This window comes from Mixophyes fleayi, chromosome 1, assembly GCF_038048845.1.
Source record: "Mixophyes fleayi isolate aMixFle1 chromosome 1, aMixFle1.hap1, whole genome shotgun sequence".
NCBI lineage: Eukaryota > Metazoa > Chordata > Amphibia > Anura > Limnodynastidae > Mixophyes > Mixophyes fleayi.
In genome coordinates, this window is record NC_134402.1 from 184,386,474 (window position 1) to 184,409,285 (window position 22,812).

The 22,812-nt window shown below is 38.4% G+C and overlaps 1 protein-coding gene across 2 annotated transcripts in view; it reads right to left on the minus strand.

The window, feature by feature from the left end:
* TNKS (tankyrase) overlaps positions 1–22,812 on the minus strand; it is a 177,046-nt gene that overhangs the window by 23,089 nt on the left and 131,145 nt on the right. The window contains exons 14-20 of one of the 2 annotated variants that reach the window (XM_075204611.1): positions 16,109–16,251; positions 14,276–14,441; positions 12,323–12,542; positions 9,059–9,168; positions 7,375–7,563; positions 6,135–6,372; positions 4,194–4,276 (exon numbers count right to left, since the gene is read on the minus strand). In XM_075204611.1, coding sequence (XP_075060712.1) covers positions 4,194–4,276; positions 6,135–6,372; positions 7,375–7,563; positions 9,059–9,168; positions 12,323–12,542; positions 14,276–14,441; positions 16,109–16,251 — 1,149 coding nt within the window. Of the gene's footprint in view, positions 1–4,193; positions 4,277–6,134; positions 6,373–7,374; positions 7,564–9,058; positions 9,169–12,322; positions 12,543–14,275; positions 14,442–16,108; positions 16,255–22,812 lie in introns of both variants that reach the window. The other variant, XM_075204610.1, reaches the window with a different exon arrangement.

A 22,812-nucleotide genomic window follows, 5' to 3' on the forward strand; every position in this document is an offset into this window, starting at 1 on the left:
GATCTAGATATTGCCCTGACCATATCTAATGTATGCAATTTTTCTTCCTCCTCATTAGCTGGCTCTGAATACAGGACCGGAAGCACGATTTCTTAGTTTGCGTGAAATTTGGACACTACTTTAGGTAAGAATGCAGGATTTGTTTGCAGCACCACTTTATCAGTGTGTATGCTCGGAAATGTTTTTTGTACTACAGAGCCTGAAGTTTCCCCACTATATTACTTTGACTGTGAGCCACTTTCTGTTAGGGTTTAAAGGGTTTTAATGATTGAGCTTCTTAAACAAGATTACATTTCCACAAAGATGCTACAAAAGATTTTGTGCAAGGGCGAATTCTTTTGACGCTTTAAAGAATTTCTTGATTAGATCGAATATTAATCTTTTGCCCAGAAATACTCAATGTCGAAATCTGTACCTTTATTTGTACTAAGGACAAGGCCTTGTGAAAGGTCAAGTATCTGAGATATGCTAACATTCTGTTCATTGAGTTAACTTTGATCTGCACTATCTATAAAATGTATTCCAAACACTGTAGTCTGCTATGTAAGAATTTTTCTTTCTTGCCTGAAGTAGTACCTCAATCGCTTTGTCAGAAATACCTTTACTCATCAAAAACGACCGCTCAGACTCCACACCATAAAAGAGAGAATCCCTGACGTAGGTCTGCCTGAGTTAGTAGAGGCCATGATTGTTCCATGACCATCTCCCATGCTACTGTCAAACACAGTCTGCGAGACCAAAATGGAAGAATTAGTATCAATTCCACTACTCTCTTTAATGCACATGCAATTAGGGGAACATAAGGGAACACATACTCAAGTTTGAACGTTATTAAGGCACCTATTCCCTCTGCTTTTGAGTCCTTGTGACAGTACTAAAATGTTTTTACTTTGGTATTTTGACTTGTCTACATCAGCTCAATATGACCTCAAAATTTTCTATTATTTGTCATCTCTGCATGAAGTGCGGAGAGGGACTTTAGATTGTTTTCTGCTTATGATAGGATAGGTAATAACTCTGCCATAATATGTTTTGCTCTTGTTACCTCCTTGTATGCTTATAAAGGCTACCACAGTCCAACTGTTTGAAAATATCCTTAGAGTGTTGCAATTGAAGCATACAGTGATGTTATATTGCACACCACACTGCTCTTGCTTCTAGGATGGTTGCATAATCCCTTTTCCTTTCGCTTCTATACACCCTGTTTTACTTCAGATACGCTCCCAAGCCTTGAATCTGTAGATACAAAAGTAGTTTCTGGATTAATTCCCTCTTACCTGAGAGCAGCCACCTGGACCACCAGAACAGTTGCGAAAGCTCTGGGAGAAATTGAGAAACTAAATGGGAGATACGTAAACTGGAAATGTCCCATATTGTAGAATCTGAGGAGATTCTGATGTTGAGGTGCAGGTGGAATGTGAAGGTAAGCATGCTGTAAATCTATTGATGTCAGGAAAGCTCATTCTACTTCTCTGAGAATGGAGGTTACAGACTTCCTGTGGATATGTCTTGTTTTTACAAACGGATTGAATCTTCTCAGATCTAGTTAGAAAGTTTCTGGACTGTTTTTTTTTTTTCTTTACCAGAAAGAGTCTGAAGTAGAAGCATGTTCTCCTTTTATTGGTAAGTACTTGACAAAGTACCTGTTTCTCAAAAAGTGTTTGTAGACTGCTCTAAAAGATTGATGGGTGCATAATTTTACTGAAACATTTTTCTTGGCCACTCTCTGAAATTCTATTTTGTACACATTGCTTACAATGTCCTGTGGCCAAATGATCCTGTGTATAAAGGGTCTAAGCCTACACATACGGTACCTCGAAATCCAGCCACCCCACCAAGGTTTTTTAGACACTGGATTAGTCCATAGTCATTGTGGATTTCTTGGTGGTCTTTATTCCTTCCACCGAAAGAAACTAACAGGTCCCCTTAGAAGGATTGATCACATACTGTCTGCTCGAATGACAAGTTCTGGCTTGCCTCTAAGAAGAAACAGAAATTTCTTTTTTTACTAGTCATAGATAACAGATGTGAATTACTTTCTGTATCTTGTTGAATCATTACATCCAGTATATTACCAAACAGAAAATCCCCTTAAGTGGTTCTTGATCTGCTGTCCATGGACATAGCCTGAGGGCTCTTCTGGCCACCACTAGCTGAATGTAAGACAGTATCCAGTAATGCCTAACATAGGAAGTCAATTTATTCTCTTATAAACTCCATTTTTTTAATCTAGTATTGTCTATTTATTTTTTCTTGAGTATCAGCATATAGATTATCCATCCAGATTATGATTACTGCAGCTTTAATTGTAGTACCTGTGAAAACTAGTAACTTTTTAAAAACATTCATTTTCCTAGCCAGAGGGTATTTAAATGAGCCAATGTTATAGCAGTTCTTTGGTATATAAGCTACTGAAGAATCCACTTTAGGTGCTGAACTTCATTTAGTAGCACAATCTTCCAGAAAGGGATACATACTGTCCAAGCTTCTTGCATTAGTATGTTTCTCCAACTACTTCCATTCTTTAACCAGCAACTCCTTAATCACTGTTTCCCCCTAAAAAAAATCAGTTCTGTATCACAATATTCTTATTGATGGGTATTGGATATATTAAACATAAGGATTAAAAGTACCAGATTCTTTGTTCGCTTCCCCTTCTCCAGTATCAGATAAGCTTGCACAACACGAACCAAGAGAATCCTCTAAAGTGAATTCCTGTACATTATCCCAGTCTATGCCCATGTGAGATCTTGTCCTTTTAACCCTTTGCGTTAATTGAAGCTCTTTAGAAAATTGTTTTTTTTCCACATCCATTTCATTATTACCTTATATTTGTTCTTTAGGGATACACTCCAAAAATAAGACCTTCATATAATCATTATATAACTTTTTATCACAAGCCACAGACAAGATTATGCAAAATTTCCCACTCTTCTTCCCTTCCACAGGCTCTGTAAAGATTACTGAGAAACAGAATAAAAGACCTAAGCTAACTAAATCTAAAAGAACTCCAACACCCCTTATGTAGCTTTACCTAGAACCAGTGTCCTTTGCTTTTGGGTGGCTGGTTCCGGCTACATACTGCAGGCTGTGTTCAGGACATCAGTGATGCAGACTCCTTCCTCCCGGCTCTCTGACCTGGATATGATGTTAATCGCTCGGGTCACGCTCTGATGGCCCGCCACAGTGCACACTTTTCAAATTAAAAATACTGACTTCCCACATCTACTACCTAAGTAGTAGAGTACGGTACCTAGGGAGCCGACACTTCTCCTGGTAGGCTAACCCATATGGGAGAGACAATGGGATCTCCTAAATCCTCTCTAGGAACAAGGTTAGCCATATCCTGTATAAATGAAAAAAGAAACCGACTGCTCTGCCATGCCTTTTTTCAGCTTTATAAAGACAAGGGAAAAAAAAAAGAAAAAAAGATAAGCAAGGACAGAAGTCTTCCCATTATGTACTTTGAAGGGCTGACAATTTTTTTCCTTTCTCTACTTAGCTGACTAAGGATTGGCTCATTCGTGTGGGCTGCCATTAAGTCTCAAAAGCTGAAAGTATTTTTGTTTAGGTACCTTTGGGTATTTATGAGTGTAAATAAAAACTAGAGGCAGAAAGGTATTTGAGCATTCAATCAAGATGATGATGGTTTTTCAAAACATTCAATGCCATTCATCAGGCGTCAAAAAAAGGATGTCTGGTCTTCAGAGAACAAAATTATTCCTGTGACCCATGGCTTTATCTTCAATGAATAAAAAGTTCTGATTACTTCATAATGCCTGATCTCCAACGCCAATACTCATCTATACAGTCCAAGTTGTTGAATGAAAATAAATATGAAAACAAACATTATATATACACACACATACATATATATATATATATATATATATATATATATATATACACACACACACATATATTACACGCATCACAAGTGATAGCTGTATTGCTGTGGTGCACACTTATAAAAAAAGTATGATTAGAGCAAAAGAAAAAGTAACATCTACTGAGAGATGTGGATAGAAAAAAGAATGGGGGCCAGTTTGCTCATAGTGTACATGAACAATGCATTTCACACAACATTTTGCAATTATCTTTCACTCTAATAAAAAGCAGCACATCACCCTCCCCAGGTTAACAATAAAGACATCCGGTATCAGCAAAGATAACACATTTAGTTTGTTTCCTACCTGTTCAGTTTCAAAGATATCCCGGAGGTGTTCTAGACCTAGGCTTTTCAGAAACTGATTGATGTTCATGTCCAGACCTACAACTGCAGGAAGAAAATAACACAAACAAAACCCAGAATGTATTACTCACAGAGGACTCTTACACACTCAGAAAAATCAGAGCTGATTTTGTACACAATGCATTATGTCTCATTATCAGTATTAAGCCATAAGTCTCAGTATTGCCACAAAGAGTGAAGCAAACAATTTACAAAAAAAACCCCACAACTGAAAAAAACCAACTTGGGAGATCTAGTTCTAAATACAGAATATAAAGGAATATACTAAAACACATTATATAGCAACATTCAATGTGTATATAACAAGTCTAATTATTTCTTATCTAAGAAAAAGTTAAAAACTGATAGGTATGGAAATTCTGCATATTTTACTTTAAAACTATAACGCTTCAGTTTGTCCTTCTGAGAAATTATTTTAATAAAAAAGCATACATTTCTGAAGCTCCGGGGTTTTTCCTAGCTTGGTTGACCTAGAATCGAAACACCGGTTCTTGACACTTTGCCTCCAAAAATAAGCTAGAAGCAAACTGCTAGGCAATCACCCTATTGTATAGATAAACATACTGAATTGTTTATCATTTTGTACTATGCTACTGCTGACAACAGAATATTTTACACTGGTCAAAGTAATATGCCATTTTTGTGTGTATGTTTCCCAGGCTCACTATCAATTATTGTGTTTTAAGACACCACTATTACAAACACATACATGTAATTAGATAAAAGCACATTAAGGCTTCACCTGAGAATAAATCATCCCATGTTAAATAAAGTGGAGTTTGGAGGTTAAAAACATATGTTAAAATCACCATATTTAACTCACACACACTGAATTATACACACAAAACTGCTTTGTCGCTAGCATTGAAATGAGTGATATTTTACCACCTATTCTTTCCCCACTGCCCATGAGCAGGACCAGGTCAGATGTGCTCGAAAATAATTCTTCAATTGGATTCAGTGTATGGTTTACGTAGCACATTATAAGTGAATAAGAGCAAAATAGGAAGACATATTGCCAGTTGAACAAGTATTCATTAAGATGTTACAATACACCCTAGTGACATTACTGAGGAATTCATAGGCTGCAATCTTATGAATATTGCTCCAGCCTACAAAACGGCTGATGTATCTATATGAAGGCCATTTGTACACTTCTATTGCTGTTACGAATCAAAGGGTGGTTCCATAGCAATGGAGAAACAATGGAAGTGAGATTGCCCAGAAAAGCATGACCCAACACGTATTCTGGCACTCAGATATTAATATTCTACTTGTACAGCTAAGACCTGTAGTTTTCAAGCACAAGCATTATCTGTAGTAAGAATTATACCACTTGCAAAAAACTTAAAAACACGGCTAATAAAAAAGTTAATAGATCCCAAAAGACCTCAGAGCAATTATCCAACTATGTGGTGGGCTATTTAAGCCATGATCTACAGATTAATGAATAAAATAACTTCATTCAAATTTGGACTCAAGACAATAAAGACTATGCCGGTGCCTATGAAATCCTCTTGATAAAGCGTCATGGGAGATACAGTTGGCCAGATACCATAACCTGTTCCAGGTCATGAACAAGGCATACACTATTAGAATGAAACCTAAGGCACATCTCTGCTCAATATTTTGCCGAATGCTAAACAATCAAACTTGAGGACTGATGCAAACTTTAAGGGGGTGAAATTCAATTCAGTGCAAGAATTGTACGGGACTACGAGCCTTGCAGGATGTTCAGAGGTGTTTTACTTACTGCAACACCCAGAAGTGTGAGCAGACGCATAACATGAGAATACTACGGAACCTCACGCTGAATTAAATCCCCCCTCTAAGAATAGCTCTAAAGTTCTACCTCATAATATAGCCCAAAACAAATTTTTACCTTCACCTTCTTTTCTTTCTGTCCCTGCAGCGCCATCTCCTGCATTTGATGTTCCTCCAACAGCAAGATCAGCCAGGGGTCCAGTAAGATTATCAATACTGCTGGCAGCAGACAGACATGATGGGGTAGATGCTGGTGAAATGATGGAGGCACTCACTACTGTTGCTTGAGGTTTGAAGCAGCTTGGTAAAGCCTCAGGAGGCATTGCATCTATCAGCAAAGCTCGAATGTCATCTGCCTAAAAATAAACAAGACCCAGGATATTTTAGCCATGGGATTCAGCTTTAAAAAAAATATTGTTTATTTTAATCATTGAATCAAAGTTTTTTCTTGTTTGATAAATAAAACTGGTTTCATATGTGCATTGTTACTTAAGATACAGAAAATGGATCACTGCAGAAAGTATCCAAAATTCTAAAGAAATAAAATAAATCTTTTATAGAATTCTTCCCCAAAACAAGATAAAAAATAGCTTTGGAAGGAGTTCAATCAGATAAAACACAAAATGAAATTACGCTTCTGCGGTAGCTGATAGCCAAATCACAGACCACTGATCCATACTATTTCAAAGGAACAAACCATGCACTGATGCCTCTCCCCCATGATCTTTCCACAAGACACATTTTTCTATTTTACACTCACTGAACTTCAGAGAGCCACACAGTTCCGGAGAATTCTTCATCCCCACTGGTGCACCTAGGTCTTTCCTACCCCCCCCCCCCCCTCATTCAAAACTAGTAGTTGGGAGATACAAACCATGCCTGGTTTTAAACTATCGCAGCATACTTTATGCCACCCTTTCCACCTTGTTGATTATGAGGAGAGAACCAGCTTACAAGCATCACCTGGGGAAATTCTCTAGAACTGCAAGAGATTTATGCACCTATTTGCATCAGGTATTTATAAAGTCTGTACAAGAATATCTAAATTAACTGAATTTCACCCTGATGCCTTCAAAATAACACATCAAGCTCTATATTTTTATGTAATGTTCCATGAGCCTCTTAAACATGAAAAAAGGATACACACTTGTCAATTTAATTATACAGCACTATTTTTTTGAATGGTAATGCAAAGTTCAAATTACATTTTTGCTTTTCAAAGTGAATGCTCTTTCTTTAATACAGATGACACATTCTGAAAACAAAGTTTTCACATATTCAAAATTGTTGCCCAATGCTAAAAATGTGAGCAGGAACGGACCTCTGTTGAGGGTTGAGGTATTAAAAACACAACTTACTGTAGCTAAATCTAGTGGCGTTTGGCTTTCTTGGTTCTTCATTGTGGGATCTGCACCATGAGCCAAAAGCAGAGCACACAGCTGTGTCCTTCCTTTTTGGGCTGCTTCGTGCAAAGGTGTGAATGCCCATTTATCTGTGGCATTCACACAAGTGTTGTATTTTATCAATAAAGCTGCAATGTCAACATGCTACAGTGGGGGAAAAAAAAGAAAGAAAAAATCATCATCAGCTATTTATATAGCACCACTATAATCTGCAGTGCTGTACAGAGAACTCACATCAGTCCCTGTCCCAAATGGAGCATACAGTCTAAATTCCCTAACATACACACACACAGATTGAGAGAGACTAAGGTCAATTTAATTGCAGACAATGAACCTACTGGTATGTTTTTTGGAAATCGGAGTGCTCAGAGGAAACCTATTTTATTATATATATATATATATATATATATATATATATATATATATATATATATATATATATATATATATATATATATATATATATATATATATATTAGAAACATCCAGTTAATCTAATTAAATGCTGCACAGCAGTTTTTTTTTTAAAAAAAGTTTGATTAAAAAGAGAAAAAAAATAAAATAATTGCCAACATTGTGGTATTGTGTCAAACAATTAAAATTGTTACATGTGAATTTTTTGATCTGCTTAATGTCTTTAAATACAATTTTCAATTTGTTATGGCATAAAGGTATGGACACATGAAAGAGGAGGGGGAGATGGAAGATCGAGATCAATGAGGAATTGCCTTAACGTGCACATGATGGGAAAGTAGTGCAAGTACTACTTTCTACCACCCACATTCATTGTCTCTTAAAATCACGGTCTGCACGCAAATGTGCTCCTTCTCCCCTTCGACTCTCCTACATTCAAACACAAGAAAAAAAACTATTAGTAACAAGATCAGATCAAAACTTTCCATGTGGACATATCCTCCGGCTGGCAGGGAATGCCAGTACTTGTAGCTGAGAGCCACAGATTGCCTGTCTCTGCTCTATACAGTATATCAATATACAGACTGGAATTCCATGTCATGGGAAGGCTTCTTTATGGTGTGAGATTTATATTCAATTAGGGACATATTTCCATGCATTCTTCATATATGGACACATCAGTGATATGTACTTTACAATTTAATTGATGGATTAAGGTCATACTGATGTACTTTATTTTTCCCTGTGAATCAGTTACCGGTTTACACCATACCATATATTTTCCTATTGCGTTTGTGCTGTGCAGAGTCAAATATTTAGTTTAGCATGTTTGTTTTTTCATATATTAAACTTTTAATGTGGCCTCCAGAACATTAGGCACATCTTACTCATGTTGTATTTGTCTCTTTTTATGTAGGAAAATACACAGTGTGATCTGTGCCAGATGTCCATTTACGTAGTCAAAACTTAGAAGTATTAGGATAGAGCAGCTTGAGGGTACAATGTTAATATTTCTTGGTGTATGCTGGAATAGAGGTTCAATATGTAGTATCACATTCCACATCAGTAATTAAGAAAATAGGGAAATTAAACACACGTACTGTAAATACTTTTTTACCATTAACTATTGCAGTTACCAGCAAGATCCTGACATTGCAGACTATGTAATACTAAAACACTATAGACAAATTGAAGCCGATTATAGTATAGTAAAACCAAATCTTACCCCATACGAAGCTGCGTTGTGTAAGGGAATAAGCCCTCCTTTATCTTGTGCATTTACATCGGCACCATGTTCTAGGAGATATTCAGCTACTTCCAAATTATTGTAACCAGCTAGAAAACATGAACAAAAACATTTTTTAGTGAAAATGGCACCACGAGAAAGTTTTCTAGAAACTCAAATTAATGATCTCTTTGTAATATCATTTTGAAATGAAGTGGAAACCACCAGCTGATTTAGCACTGAAATGTTACACAAAGATGGCCCCTGTTACTGTACTTTGCTAAATTCATAACGAAAATGTTTGAATTTTCTGTCCTTTTTCCACAGTCAAGATAGTCAAATGATATTATTTGATTTATAACTGTAATGAAATTTATTGTGAAAAAGATGTATACAATGACCAAAAGGTATGCAAAGGAGTGAAATAAGAGTCGTGCTGTAGGACACTCCATGGATAGAAATAGAAGAAAGAAAGAAGGAAAATATAACTCAATTTGAGTTGCAGGGAGGAAAGAGGCCCAGACTAAAAGATCAGGGGTGTTAGCAGATCATTTCGAATACACACCAAGAGTGGGTCTCTAGCTCCTGCATTCGGCAAGGTCACATGGGCAATCCTAAACGTCCTATAATATTTGAAGTGGGCGGCCTGTTAGGACCTAAACTCACGTGCAGCAAGGTAATTTATTTTGGCTCGGGAGACCAGGATGTGAAACTATCTGAAATCCAGTATTCGAGGAAGAATTATGTTGTAATGGTTAGATCAACAGGTCTCATATAGTGGGGTGTAGTTCCACCTGAAGCTGTAAGTCTACATCTCAATAAGGGAAGGTAGTGCTCATTGTGGACAGAAACCCATTTTTACATTTTGGGGATACATTCTAATAAAATATTTTTATTTTACTGGATTTGTCATGTGTCTTTCAAACCAGACAGGTTTCCAATCTTAGACATCACAGAGAAGATAGACTAAAAGATCTGGTAAGCAATAACCAGCAAGTTGTTAAAATATTCTTCACAACTTATATTCTTGGTTTTAGGGTCCATAATGTAGTTGTGGTTGAATTCAATGTAGGTTCCAGCTCCTCTTTACATTTTTTAATAAGTAATGAGGCCTTCATTACTTGATTTCAGCCTTTTAATTTTGGCTGTAATTTTTTTTTCTTTGGCTATGTCAGCAATTAAGGCTGTGAGGTCCAAGTTAATTTGGGGAGGTTACATTAAAGAAGAAGAGAATGAATATGTGAGTTAGGCACTATGTTTGTCGCCACAAACAGAAATCTATAGAATGTTTGATACCTTTCTGGGATTCACATAACTGCCCCTTCAGGTGTGCACCTTGCTAGTAGGTAATTTTTGTTTGCAACTTGAACACCAGAGAAAGAGTAGGTTTGTTAGTATAGAGCTTGCGATTGGTCCAACAGAGTGCTTTGTGACATTGTAGAAAGATAAACTAAAGCAATTCTGTGGGAATGAATAGGTCTTGGTGAGGAGTGGCCGTCCTCTTTCAATGCAAGAAACCCTTCCTCTAGTCTCCTCCACATCTCTAGTGAGAGTTAGCAACAAGCCCCTAATTAAAGCAGGTGGGTGACAAACACTTTCAAAGAAGGAATCAAGGGCAGCTGACTTTGGATACAAATTGGCCAGGATGGTGGTCATAATTATTACACGAATAATGATGGGTGGAGGTAGAAGGTCTAACCATTTTTGAGGCAGTCAATGCCCCCATATTGGTATTCGTGGCTGAGCTACTGGTTTTAGTGGCTAAAATCAATGTCATGGTTCAGATAACAGTACTTGAAGCTGGACCCTGGGGCTAATTCTCCAGTGGCTAACTTTAAACTTCAGCTGAGGCTGTGAAGGAGATTCTCTACTTGGCATGTGTGGGTAACCTCAGTGCACAGCACTTTCTAGGCAAAGATGGATAAGCCTCATTTTCGGGAGTGGCAGGTGAGAACCCCAATTTCTGATGGTAAAGAGCTGGGCAAAAAGGGAACCCCAGCAATTCCCTCCCTTAGGAACCGTGTAACTGAGAAAGTTCCTCATCTGCATCATGGTTGGAGCCAAGCATGCAATGAGCTGGACCCCAAATATTTCCCTGGCAAACAAGATTCTCTGGTCATCAAAAGTTACATTTCTAGAAGTTGGATGAAGGAGCTTAAAAGCACTACTGTGAAGAGGTAATCTGCGTAAGGTTGCAGGTCAGTGGCTTCAGGCATTTCTCAAATGTGAAGGTTACCCTTTGGGACTTATTCTCCAGATCCTTTAGATGGGACTCCATAGCCTGTAGTCTGTGAATTCTCCTGCATGCCTAGGCTGGAATTCGCTACAGTAACTGGTTTCGCAGTTGAGTCAGAGCACTGTTCCAGTAAGTGGGCCTGAAATATGCTTCTTGAAATCTGCTGCGACCCGCGCCATACATAAAAGTGCTTGTACAGTGTCCAGCAGCACTTATATGTCCAATCCCCTGGGGGCACAAAGGGTAAGCCCTACAATAATATTGGAAATGGGTCCATACTGTGAATGAAATGGGTAAATAACAGGGCAGGACTCAACAGAGCTCTCCTACAGGTGCTGGAGCCATGACTTAATAAGCTATATATTGAAAGTACTCCAGCAGCTCCAGTATAGGTCTGCAGTTCAGCGACACAGCAGCTCCAGGCACAGAGTTCACATTGGAGGCACAGTGCTCTATTGGCACTATGCATGCTCCTCCAAGACAATAGCTTCTATAATTCAATGGTCAAGATCTGTAATCTTTCACGTTAAAATGCTTGTGCACTCATTACTGAAGAAGGGTACTTGGTGAGTAAATCGAATAAAATCAAACAGAGATTGTTTAGCATAATGCACGTTTGGTGAAAAGCCACAGACACCGGAACCGGGTCCTAGATTCAGTAGACATCTACCCATTCTACCAAATTTAGCAGAGCTATCTGCACCCGCTACTTAGCAGAAGCTCCAAAGAGTAGCTCTTCTGTGTTAAGTTGGAACCCCAAATAAAAGTGCTGTAGATAGAGTCATTACAGAAGGAGGACATTAAAACCAAACTCCTAGAGAATGAAGAGACGATTGCTTGAGCAGTCTGCATTTAGAGATGCCTCTTATGTAGAAGCTGAGGGACTTCATTCACAAACCTGATCAAATGTCTTGGCAATTGTAATAATGATGTCAACAGTTGCATAATTACATCAACATGACTTAACACTAAAAACATATGTATCAAATCAGATATATGTGACTGTTGTATAGATTGTATTCGCTTACCTGCTAGATGTAGAGGAGTTGAGTTCCTCCCTTGGGTATCCCTGCAGTTGATGTTTTCTTGCGTGCAAAGCTTCTGTACTCTTGCTAAACAGCCTTTTTTTGCTGCATCAAGCAAAGCTGCATCTCCTCGTAGCAAATCTTGAATGTCTGTGTCTCCATCTTTTACCAAATCTAAGGGTGTGTTCCCATCCCTGTTTTTCTTTGTTGGATCAGCCCCATGCTGGGCAAAAACACACAAACAAAAATTAATATATTAACTTTTTAAGCTTTTAACCCATGGGAAACAATTTGATTTTACAAAAGTAAATGAAATGTTAAAAAATGTGCACTCTCACAGACCCAAAAATTACCAAAAACCAGCAGCTTAATAGGTGGATTGAAGAAATCATCTTAAGAAAGTGGCCCTGTCAGCATGTTTTAATGTTACCCACACTATTTGCCCAGGAGAACCTATCAGCGTTACCGACATACAAAGAGCTTATAAGCCAAACTGAACAATTCTCTGTGTCATCACCACCACAGGTCCATTCATCTACACAAACACTCCAAGTGCTTGTGAAATTCATCTGCAGAAAAGTAAAGGCCAGTAAGGTATTTGTGAACGGTGAACAGTGATCATTCATGTGTGCTATTCAGCACTTACGAGGTAGGACCCCTGCTGTAGAGAGAGAGAGCAGAGCAATGCCCAGGACTACCAAGAACCTAAGAGATATGTAAATTGCATTATGGGTGCACTGTGTTGTAAATAATAAAAAAACAAACAAAAAAAAAAAACAACAACCCACAGCCATACAAAATATTAACAAAATGAAATGCTTTGCTCATCTTTAATGACAGAAATGAGGGAAGAAAAAGGTTAGTAAGGAATAATGATCACCATGAACAACTTAATGTCCTCACAAAATGATAGAGGAAAAATAACTTTAGATTAACTAAAAAAGTGTAAGGAGTAAAAGTTGTACATAACAAAACATTAAAAAAATAAGAATAAATAAAACTGATCTCCTCCTTTCCATAACCCTCTCCCCAAAATAAAAAACAAACAACCACACCGGCACTGAATAAAAGTGCCGTGCCCCATCACATGTACAGGGACTCCTTTGTAAACAAAAATTGTGACCATCACCCAGAATGAAGGTCACCTTAAAACCCCCAAATTAAGACAGCCTCCCACCCCATACATTGTAACTGTGCGCATTTGTGACATACTATCAAGGAATAAATAAGCCTCTTAAAACTAAAATGCAGACGTTTGTTACGGGACTCTATAACTGTTAGACTTCTTAAAGTACATACATATTTGGGAGAACTAGCAGACTACATGTTGGTGCAAATATATGGGATTGTACTAGCTGTTTGAAAGTAGCTATTGTAGGAATCATGGAAAGTTGTTTTTTAATCTATTTTAGCAAGTTTTCCCGAGCTAATGCCAAGTGAAACAACAAAACATATTAAAAAGGTTTGCATATACTACCAAAAGAAATCGGACAAAAAAAATAAAATAAATATAAAAAATCCTGCAAAACATACCACACATCAATATAAAATCATTTGGGCACACTATAAAGTAATGAAATAATGTAACTGGTGAAACGGGCAAATCGTTAACACAGGAAAATTGGTTGCGTCAGTTTTTAAGTGGTCAAGATACAATACATCTGATTAATATAATGCTTTGCAAATTGTAAAAATGTGTCCTTTGTTAATCTTTCAGAAGAAATACATTTTGGCCTTTAAATCAGCCCGATGAGATAAAGCGCAAAGCACTCTGCATTTTCAGTCACTAAAAATAGTAAAAAATGTAGTTTATGGTTTCAGTAACCTCTCAGAGACTTGTTTTTTTGCATTTATTATGACCAGTGGGTGCAAGAGTAAGAAACATTAAAAAAAAATGTGAAAAGCCACCAGTAAATAGTTTAATAGAAGCTTAAATACAATATTTTGCAAATTTACCTTCAGTAGTAGTTTGCAGATCTCATATTTTCCTTTAGCAGCTGCTTCGTGTAGTGGAGTAAACTTCCAGAGATCTGCAACGTTCACAGAAGCCCCATGCCTCACCAACAACTCTGCTACTTCATAGTGTCCATACGAACAGGCATTGTGTAGAGGAACTAAACCACTGTCCAAATAAGTAGAACACTTTGTGACAACTTCAATAACTTACTTAGAATCAAACAGAAAAATAAAAAGTGATATTGCAATTGTTTTTTCTTCCTTTTTAAAAAAGCACCTATCACAAACTATGCAAACAGTCTAGCCTGCTTAAGCTCATCATAAGATGATGTCATTTTAAAAGGATTTTATCCCCCACGGCCAGGGCCGGATTAAGGGAATGGAAGCCCCTGGGCTAAGGGGGCCTCCATTCCCCCGCGAGGGCTCCCCCCCGTGATCGGAGCTGCCTGCCCCCCCGTGATCGGAGCTGCCCGACCTCCCCCCCCGGCACTTACCTCCTTCCCCAGCGCGCTGTACTCTCTTTACTGAGGATCTCGTGAAAGTGAGACTCACAAGATCTCCTCAGTAAGGAGACTACAGCGCGTCGGAGAAGGACTGCAGTGAAAGTGCTCAGCAGCACTGATCGCGCCGGGGGCGCCCCCGCCCCCAACCGATCAATACTGCTGCTGAGCACTTTCAAGGGCCCCCTGGATGCCATAGGCCCCTGGGCTGTAGCCCAGTTAGCCCTATGCTTAATCCGGCCCTGCCCACGGCTAAGTTTTTTTTTTTTTTTTTTAAATGTGTGCCTTTCCCCTGGTTGTCAAACACTTACCCTGCACTAATTGTGAATATAAGTAGGAAAATGCATAAACCTGGGAATGTGTCTTTAAATCAGGAAATGCCAGGTTTGTGCAACTACCACATTGACTGTGCATACTCCTGTAGGTGCTGCTGATGGTGCTGGAAGTAGAGATTCATTAAAATCCAGAGATAAAAACAAGCTGCTGTGTTTTCAAACAGTAAGGAGAGGAGCCAGCTTCCAACTGACACAGAAAACACGGATTATAATTAAATGGGTATATCAGCATGTATTTAATAGCCAATACATCCTATGCCTTGCAAGGTATAGCTATCTCTATAGACATAATCCCCATTTGTTCATTTATTATGCAAATGTATCATGTACTTTCCATACGCAGCAAATGTTACAAAGGCATTTCATTTCAGCTCTAAAAGAAAGAATATTTATAACTAAAGACTTTGTGCAATGCATTTTTATAGGATAAGGGAGATGGAATCTAGATCGAGAGAGATAGAGAAGGCAGGGAAGCAGGTTTAGAAAGAGCAGAAAACCGGAGAGTACAGTTAATACAGTATAAAAGTACATGCAGTCAGAGCTCTGTGACTGCTATTCGCATTTCAAAACGTAGAATGGAACAGCCCATAAAGCAGCACACACACAATACTTTAGACGTGGAGTGAAAGCACAAGACAGCCTTTCTCAGGAAAAAGAAGAAAAAGAAAAAAGGCAGCAACATGAAGACAAAGTGCAACCGCTAATTTTATATGTATGCAATTTTATCTGATTTTTAGAGATTGCCAGAAGCAGAGATTCCAGACAAAGAGTTTGCACATAGGTATTTTGATAATAGTGAAAGAAAAAACGATGTACATCGTTCACACTCTAGCACGGAATTGTCTGCAGTGTAACCTTATTTCCTTCTATTTATAAATTATAGTCACAAAAAAATAACATCTGACATAAAAAATTAAAAGAACATAAATCAGACTCTCTATTTGTAGTTCATTACTTTCTGAATGTCAATGAATGGGAAAAATAAATAAACATCCTACCCCTTATCTTTGGCATGCACATCGGCACCATGGTGTAGTAGATATTCTACAACAGAAACTCTGTTGTAGCCAGCTGCAAAGTGTAAAGGAGTTGAATGTCGACCTTCAAGATCTCTGCAATTCACATTCTGGGGGCTACATAGCTGCTGTTTATAAATTTAAAATAAGAAAAAAAAAAAAAAAAAAAAGAAAGATGGGAGGAAAAAAATGTGAACCTTTATTATTTTAATAGCATATTATATCCTATTACAAGACCATTTAAATATCACTTCCAAACACAAGGCTATCAGTCTATATTCATTATCTGTCCAAATATATGTACGCTAGTTTAATTAATACAAACGTTCGTATCTCAATATAATCCATTTTGTACATCCTGTGGACAATGGAGTAGAGGTGCAAATATTTTCTTGCCAATTTAAACAATGACACTAAAAAAAAAAATCCCTTTACAAATGAGACAGCCTAGCACAAAAGTGAGTACTGCAATGTCATTTATGCTATACTATACAGAGACAGATTTCCTTTCTATGACCTAGAAATGAACAGCTATTGATAAGGATAAGCACAGAGTATATATAAAGTACATATGCCAAAAACAAGTTTGTTCTGGAATAATTTGAGGTACATTTCATCTCAAAACTGCAAGCACACCAGATTCAGTTCAATCAGTAAGTTTCATGATGCACTACATTACACAGCAAAAATTCCCAATATAGCAAAGAGGAATGCATAGGACACACCCAACTTCATTTTATATCATTGTAATAAAAATCATGATTGTGCAAATTTAATGCACACATTACTTTCATTGACAAAAATACCATACGTGTTTAGCTGTGACAAACAAGAATGACTACTGTTCACTGATCATGAATAAAACACGTTTGCATACACACACACCGATCAGTCACAACATTAAAAATATATGTCTAATAATGTGTAGTTCTCCCTTTTTGCCACCAAAACAGCTCTGACCCATATAGGTATGAACTCCATAAGACCTCTGAAGGTGTCCTGTGGTATCTGGCACCAAGACTTTAGCAGCAGATGCTTTAAGTCCTGTCAGTTGCGAGGTGGGGTCTCCATGGCTCAGACTTATTTTTCCAGCATATCCCACAGATGCTCAATCGCATTGAGATCTGGGGAATTTAGAGGCCAAGTCAACACCTTGAACTTTGTCATGTTCCTCAAATCATTCCTGAAAATTTTTTGCTCCTCTATGGCAGGGCGCTTTATCCTGCTGAAAGGAAATATCGCTTCCATGAAGGGGTGTACTTGGTCTGCAACAACGTACGTGTCAAAGTAACATCCACATGAATGCCAGGACACAAGGTTTCCCAGCTGAACATCCACCGACATGCCTTCTTCCCATAGTGCATGCTGGTGCCATTTCTCCCCAGATAAACGACGCACACGCACCGTCCCCATGATGTAGAAGAAAATGTGATTTATCAGACCAGGCCACCTTCTTCCAAGTCTCCATGGTCCAGTTCCGACACTCACGTGCCCATTGTAGGCACTTTCGGCGGTGGACAGGGGTCAGCATGGGCACTCTGACCTGTCTGTGGCTCCACAGCCCCAAAAGCAGCAAGCTGCGATGCAATGCGTGCTCTGACACCTTTCTATCATAGCCAGCATTAACTTTTTCAGCAATGTGCAACAGTAGCTCTTCTGTGAAATTGGACCAGACGGACTAGCCTTCACTCCCCATGTCCATCAATGAGCCTTGGGCCTGTCGCCGGTTCTCCTTCTTTTGATCACTTTTGGCAGATACTAACCACTGCTAACCAGAACACCCACAAGACCAGCCATTTTGGAGAGGCTCTGACCAAGTCGTCTAGCCGTCACAATATGGCCTTTGACAAGATTGCTCAGATCCTTACACTTGCCCACTTTTCCTTCTTACAAAACATCCACTTCAATAACTGACTTCACTTACTGCCTAATATATCCCACCCCTTGACAGGTGCCATTGTAAAGAGAAAAACTAATGTTATTCACTTGTCCGTGTTTTTAATGTTGTGGCTCATTGGTGTAAAAAACACTGTCGAGCAAAAATCACCACAACACCTCTAAAAAGGTATAATGCTCACACAGAAAGTTTAATATACACTAAATATGTACAATCAATGTAGTTATCTCATTCAGAGTTACTAATCCATTGGGTTCTTAGCACTGATTATGCTAGATTCCAAACTATGAGAGACATCTTGCAGTGTCTGCTTGGCTCATGTAAGAGAATGGCTACTACAAGTAAGTTTCCTGCTTTGAAACATAATACTTAAAAAAGGAACACATTTTTGTTAATTGGCCAATGAGATTCTGAAAGACTTTATATTTGTTAATTCTATAATTATTTGCCCTATCACCATAAGCACCTGTCTGAGATAATTAAAGCAGTTTTCCTAAATCTGTAGTGTATGCAGATTACCAATGTCTGTGATACATGGGGATTTGCTCATGGTGTCTGCATATATTGGCTGACAAATGTCTGTCATACGTTTACTTAAGATCTCTAAACAAGTATTTTGTGATTGGACCAAAATGTGAACAGCACATTTCGTTCTTATTCTGAGCTTGTACATTTTTGTAATACACATAAAATATGGGTTAATATGTGATGATCTGATACCTGCTCACAAACTGAGCACAATTTCTATATAATCCGAATATTTATGGAAAAGCTCAGCTGCATTTCAGCAATGCTACAGATACAGAAAAGGACTCTGGTAGTTATGGTAACACAAATTCAGCGTCAAATTATTTTCAGAAAATTTCGGCAGAAGTGTTTACCCTGTAAAATAAGCTGGAACATCTTTGAATTAGTAGAACAAACTAATTATGGTTCTCTCATCACAGCATGAACCTGTTTTGCTGATTTTATGAGAGACAAACAAACCCAAAAACCTCCCAAAACAAAGAAGCAGCAACAAATTTGGTGCTATACACGTGTCACCGAATCAGTCCTCGCACAAAAAGATTATTTCAAATATTAAAGATTTAATAATTCAGTTTATAAGCAGTTGTGTGGTCAACAAGCACAAAAAAGGATGGGTATCAGCACAGGCTGGAGTGAGACAGCAAGAGAATTAACAGGTAATAAACCCCAAGCAACTCACTGCCAGAGATGGACTGGGAAAAAAGCGGTGGAGTGAAGCGGCATTGATGGGGGGGTTTCATGACACAGAACATCATCAAACAATAGGTGACAGGTGAAGGGCTACAGTCTGAATGAGGACCATCAGTCCCATGACAGAAATGGGCATGTGTTGTTTTAGAGAGACCAATGTAGAGAGACTGAAAGTGTTGTACCTTCTGGTCTGGACCGTAAACTGCTTACCGATGAATCCACTGCAAAAAGCAGATAATACCATGGAAAGACAAGCAGCACTTGTAATGTGTACCGCAAAGCGGAAAGCAGTTTTTAAATCTCCACCTACCTGGCTCAATCAATTCACTGAATACAACAACATATCTTATAAGCTACTGGATATTTTAAAACAGCTTTGAATCTGATATTTGTGTGAATCAGATGTTCATTTTTTTAACGCTATATCTATCTATGCAGGGAATTGGAATCTACTCTTCAATTAGATTGTAATGTACAGCGCTGCGGAATTAGTGGCGCTATATACAGTCATGTCCATAAATATTGGGACATAAACACAATTCTCATATTTTGGGCTCTATACACCACCACAATGGATTTGAAATGAAACAAACAAGATGTGCTTTAGCTGCAGACTTTCAGCTTTAATTTGAGGGAATTTACATCCAAATCAGGTGAACGGTGTAGGAATTACAACGGTTTCTATATGTGCCACACACTTTTTCAGGGACCAAAAGTAATGGGACAAACTAAACAATCCTACATCAAACGTTCACTTTTTAATACTTTGTTGCAAATCCTTTGCAGTCAATTACAGCCCGAAGTCTGGAACGCATAGACATCACCAGACGCTGGGTTTCATCCCTGGTGATGCTCTGCCAGGCCTCTACTGCAAATGTCTTCAGTTCCTGCTTGTTCTTGGATCATTTTCCCTTCAGTTTTGTCTTCATCAAGTGAAATGCATGCTCAATCTGATTCAGGTCAGGTGATTGATAAGTACACATTTTTTCATTGCTAGCCTTGCTAATGTTTTGCGGTGACAGGTTGGTGTGTACAACGGTTTTCTTTATTGCTTAGCTGAGATTTGTTTTGGGTTCGCTTTGGCTCTTCTATTTGACTTGGTAAAGTCGGTGTTCCCATGCTTTTTTACAGAAACGCCTACTGTCTTTATAGTTAATGATTTCCAGTTTTTAATTGGAAACGTTGGCATGGTACAGTACATAAAATAGCACTCCACAGCAGATGCTTCAACTTACCAGTTTATATTTTTCAACACTTAGCACCACCTGGCTAATGTTTTGCTCCTACCCTCCAGTTAGTCTCTTCCTCAAATTTTTTAGATGGGGAATGTTTCTGGCGCAAACCCTATGTTTACTTCCAGTATTGCCTTCCGAGGACACTAGTACGCTTGATTTGCCCTATCAATATAACAGAGGCAATCCATCATTAACCTCTCTATGGTAAACCCTGTCTGCCTTTGCGCTATTGATCATAGGCTCATTGTTTATGCCCATGTTTCTCCTGAGCGGAACTGAAATTGCACTCTCTTGTGATGTTATTCTATTCATATGTATTTTGCATTTTGATGTGTATTTTGCTACCATTCACTCCACCGCTTACCGCACCCACCTTTTCCCTTAAAGACATATTCCTATATTCATTATGTCATGCAGTCGAGGGCGAGTCTGAGAGCTTTCCTGTTTTGGCAACCTGCTATACTGCCCTCTCGTAAATTAAATATCTTCCCAGACTAATTAATTAAAAACTCATATCCATCAACACAAAAGGGCTAAATATCCCTACGAAATGACCCAAGCTCATCTGTATGCTCCATGTTGAGAAAGTTGATATCACATATACAATAAATACACTTTAAAAAGGATGCCATCTCTCTGTTGTCTTCTTACTGTTACACCCAAAGTTTTTTTTGGTAACAGCCACCATGCTGCAAATCCAAAGGGGTCCAGTGCTCTTTGAAAGTCACCTCCCTGGTCAAATGTAAGATTAATGGTCAGTTGCTCACCTTTGTGAATTTTTATGTCCCCAACCAGAGTCAACCACTGTATTTGACTAACATTCTGGAACAGAATGCCTCTAGGAAGGCGTACGGATTCTCTGTGGTCACCTGAATAGGATTATGGACCCCACCCTACACTCCTCCAAAAATGCTCCTAGATCCTTGTACAGGGATTACAGGAAGGTAAGACCTTTTCACTATCATCAGCTGCCTGACACTTGGAGATTAAAACATGCAGAGGATAAGGACTATATTCTTGTGTATGTGCTGTGTACATGCAAATAGAATGTAGAGTACTCTTTTTTTTTTTAATAAGCCACAGATGTCTCCCTCTACTGCACAGCACGCACATAGGTCCAATGGTTTGGTCTGACCACGCTCTGATTTACCTTACCACCGATCTCCATAATACTAATCCCAAGCATGGTTTGCCAAATTGAATGCAAACAGTCTTAAAGTTATGTCCAGGACATTATCCATTCGGATCGGGTCGGCTTTGTACAGGTTGAGAGGTGCGTGATAACACGTTCAACATTATAGACCTAGTACACCAAAACGCTGGCTCTGCTTCTCTCAAAGGATATTTGACAGGGTAAACTGGCAATTAATACACAGGGTGCTGGAGCACATGGGACTGGGTTTTGTTCAGTCTTAACAAAATCTTAGCTTAATATAAATGTCCCCAAGCAAAGATTAGGATTAATGGATCCCTATCAGATTCCTTTTTCTGTTAGGAATGGCACAAGACAATGATGCCCCCTTTCACCACTATTTTTTGTCATAGCATGGAGGCCTTGGCTAGAACCATAAGAAGGAGCCCAGAAATTAATGACATAGTTGTTGTGACAAAGAATATAAATTAGCCTTTTCCGCTGATAACCACCTAGCACTAGTGTTGAATCCAGTTGTGTCTTTAGCAAATTTAATGAAATAATTTAAAATAATCTGCAAATTATTGAGATTTAAAATGAATTATTCCAAATCTGTTATCCTGAAGAAACACTTTACCAGACTCTACAATAACTGGATTGAAACATGACCTCCTGTTTTTATGGCATCTCTCCCATATAAAATATCTGGAGAGTACCCTAACCAAATTATGTCCAACTTATACAAGGCTAACTTCACCCCCTTCTTATCCAAGATCAAAGTAAAGCTCAAGGGCTGGCTATCCCACAAATGTTACTGGCTGGGACGAGTCAACGTTATAAAGATGAATATCCTTCCCAGAGTGCTTTATATACTCCAAACTATTCCCATCCATATTCCACCCCAATTCTTTGTTGACCTTCAGAAAACCACCTAGGACTTTGTTTGGGATGATGAGAGCACACTTTAACCACGACCTCTTGCAAAGACGTAGTACCCAAGGGGGAGCTCAACTTCCCTGGTTCCTCGGTTACTACTGTGTGATTATTTTGCACAGAGCCAAAGAGTGGTCCAGGAATACTGAACCCACCTTGAAGATCTGGAGAAAACTTAGAATGCATACATTTATTTCATCAAGTCCATATCCCTTGAAATCTATTATTACATGCAACACAAGGTTTCATCCTGGTATTGATCCTCAAGCAC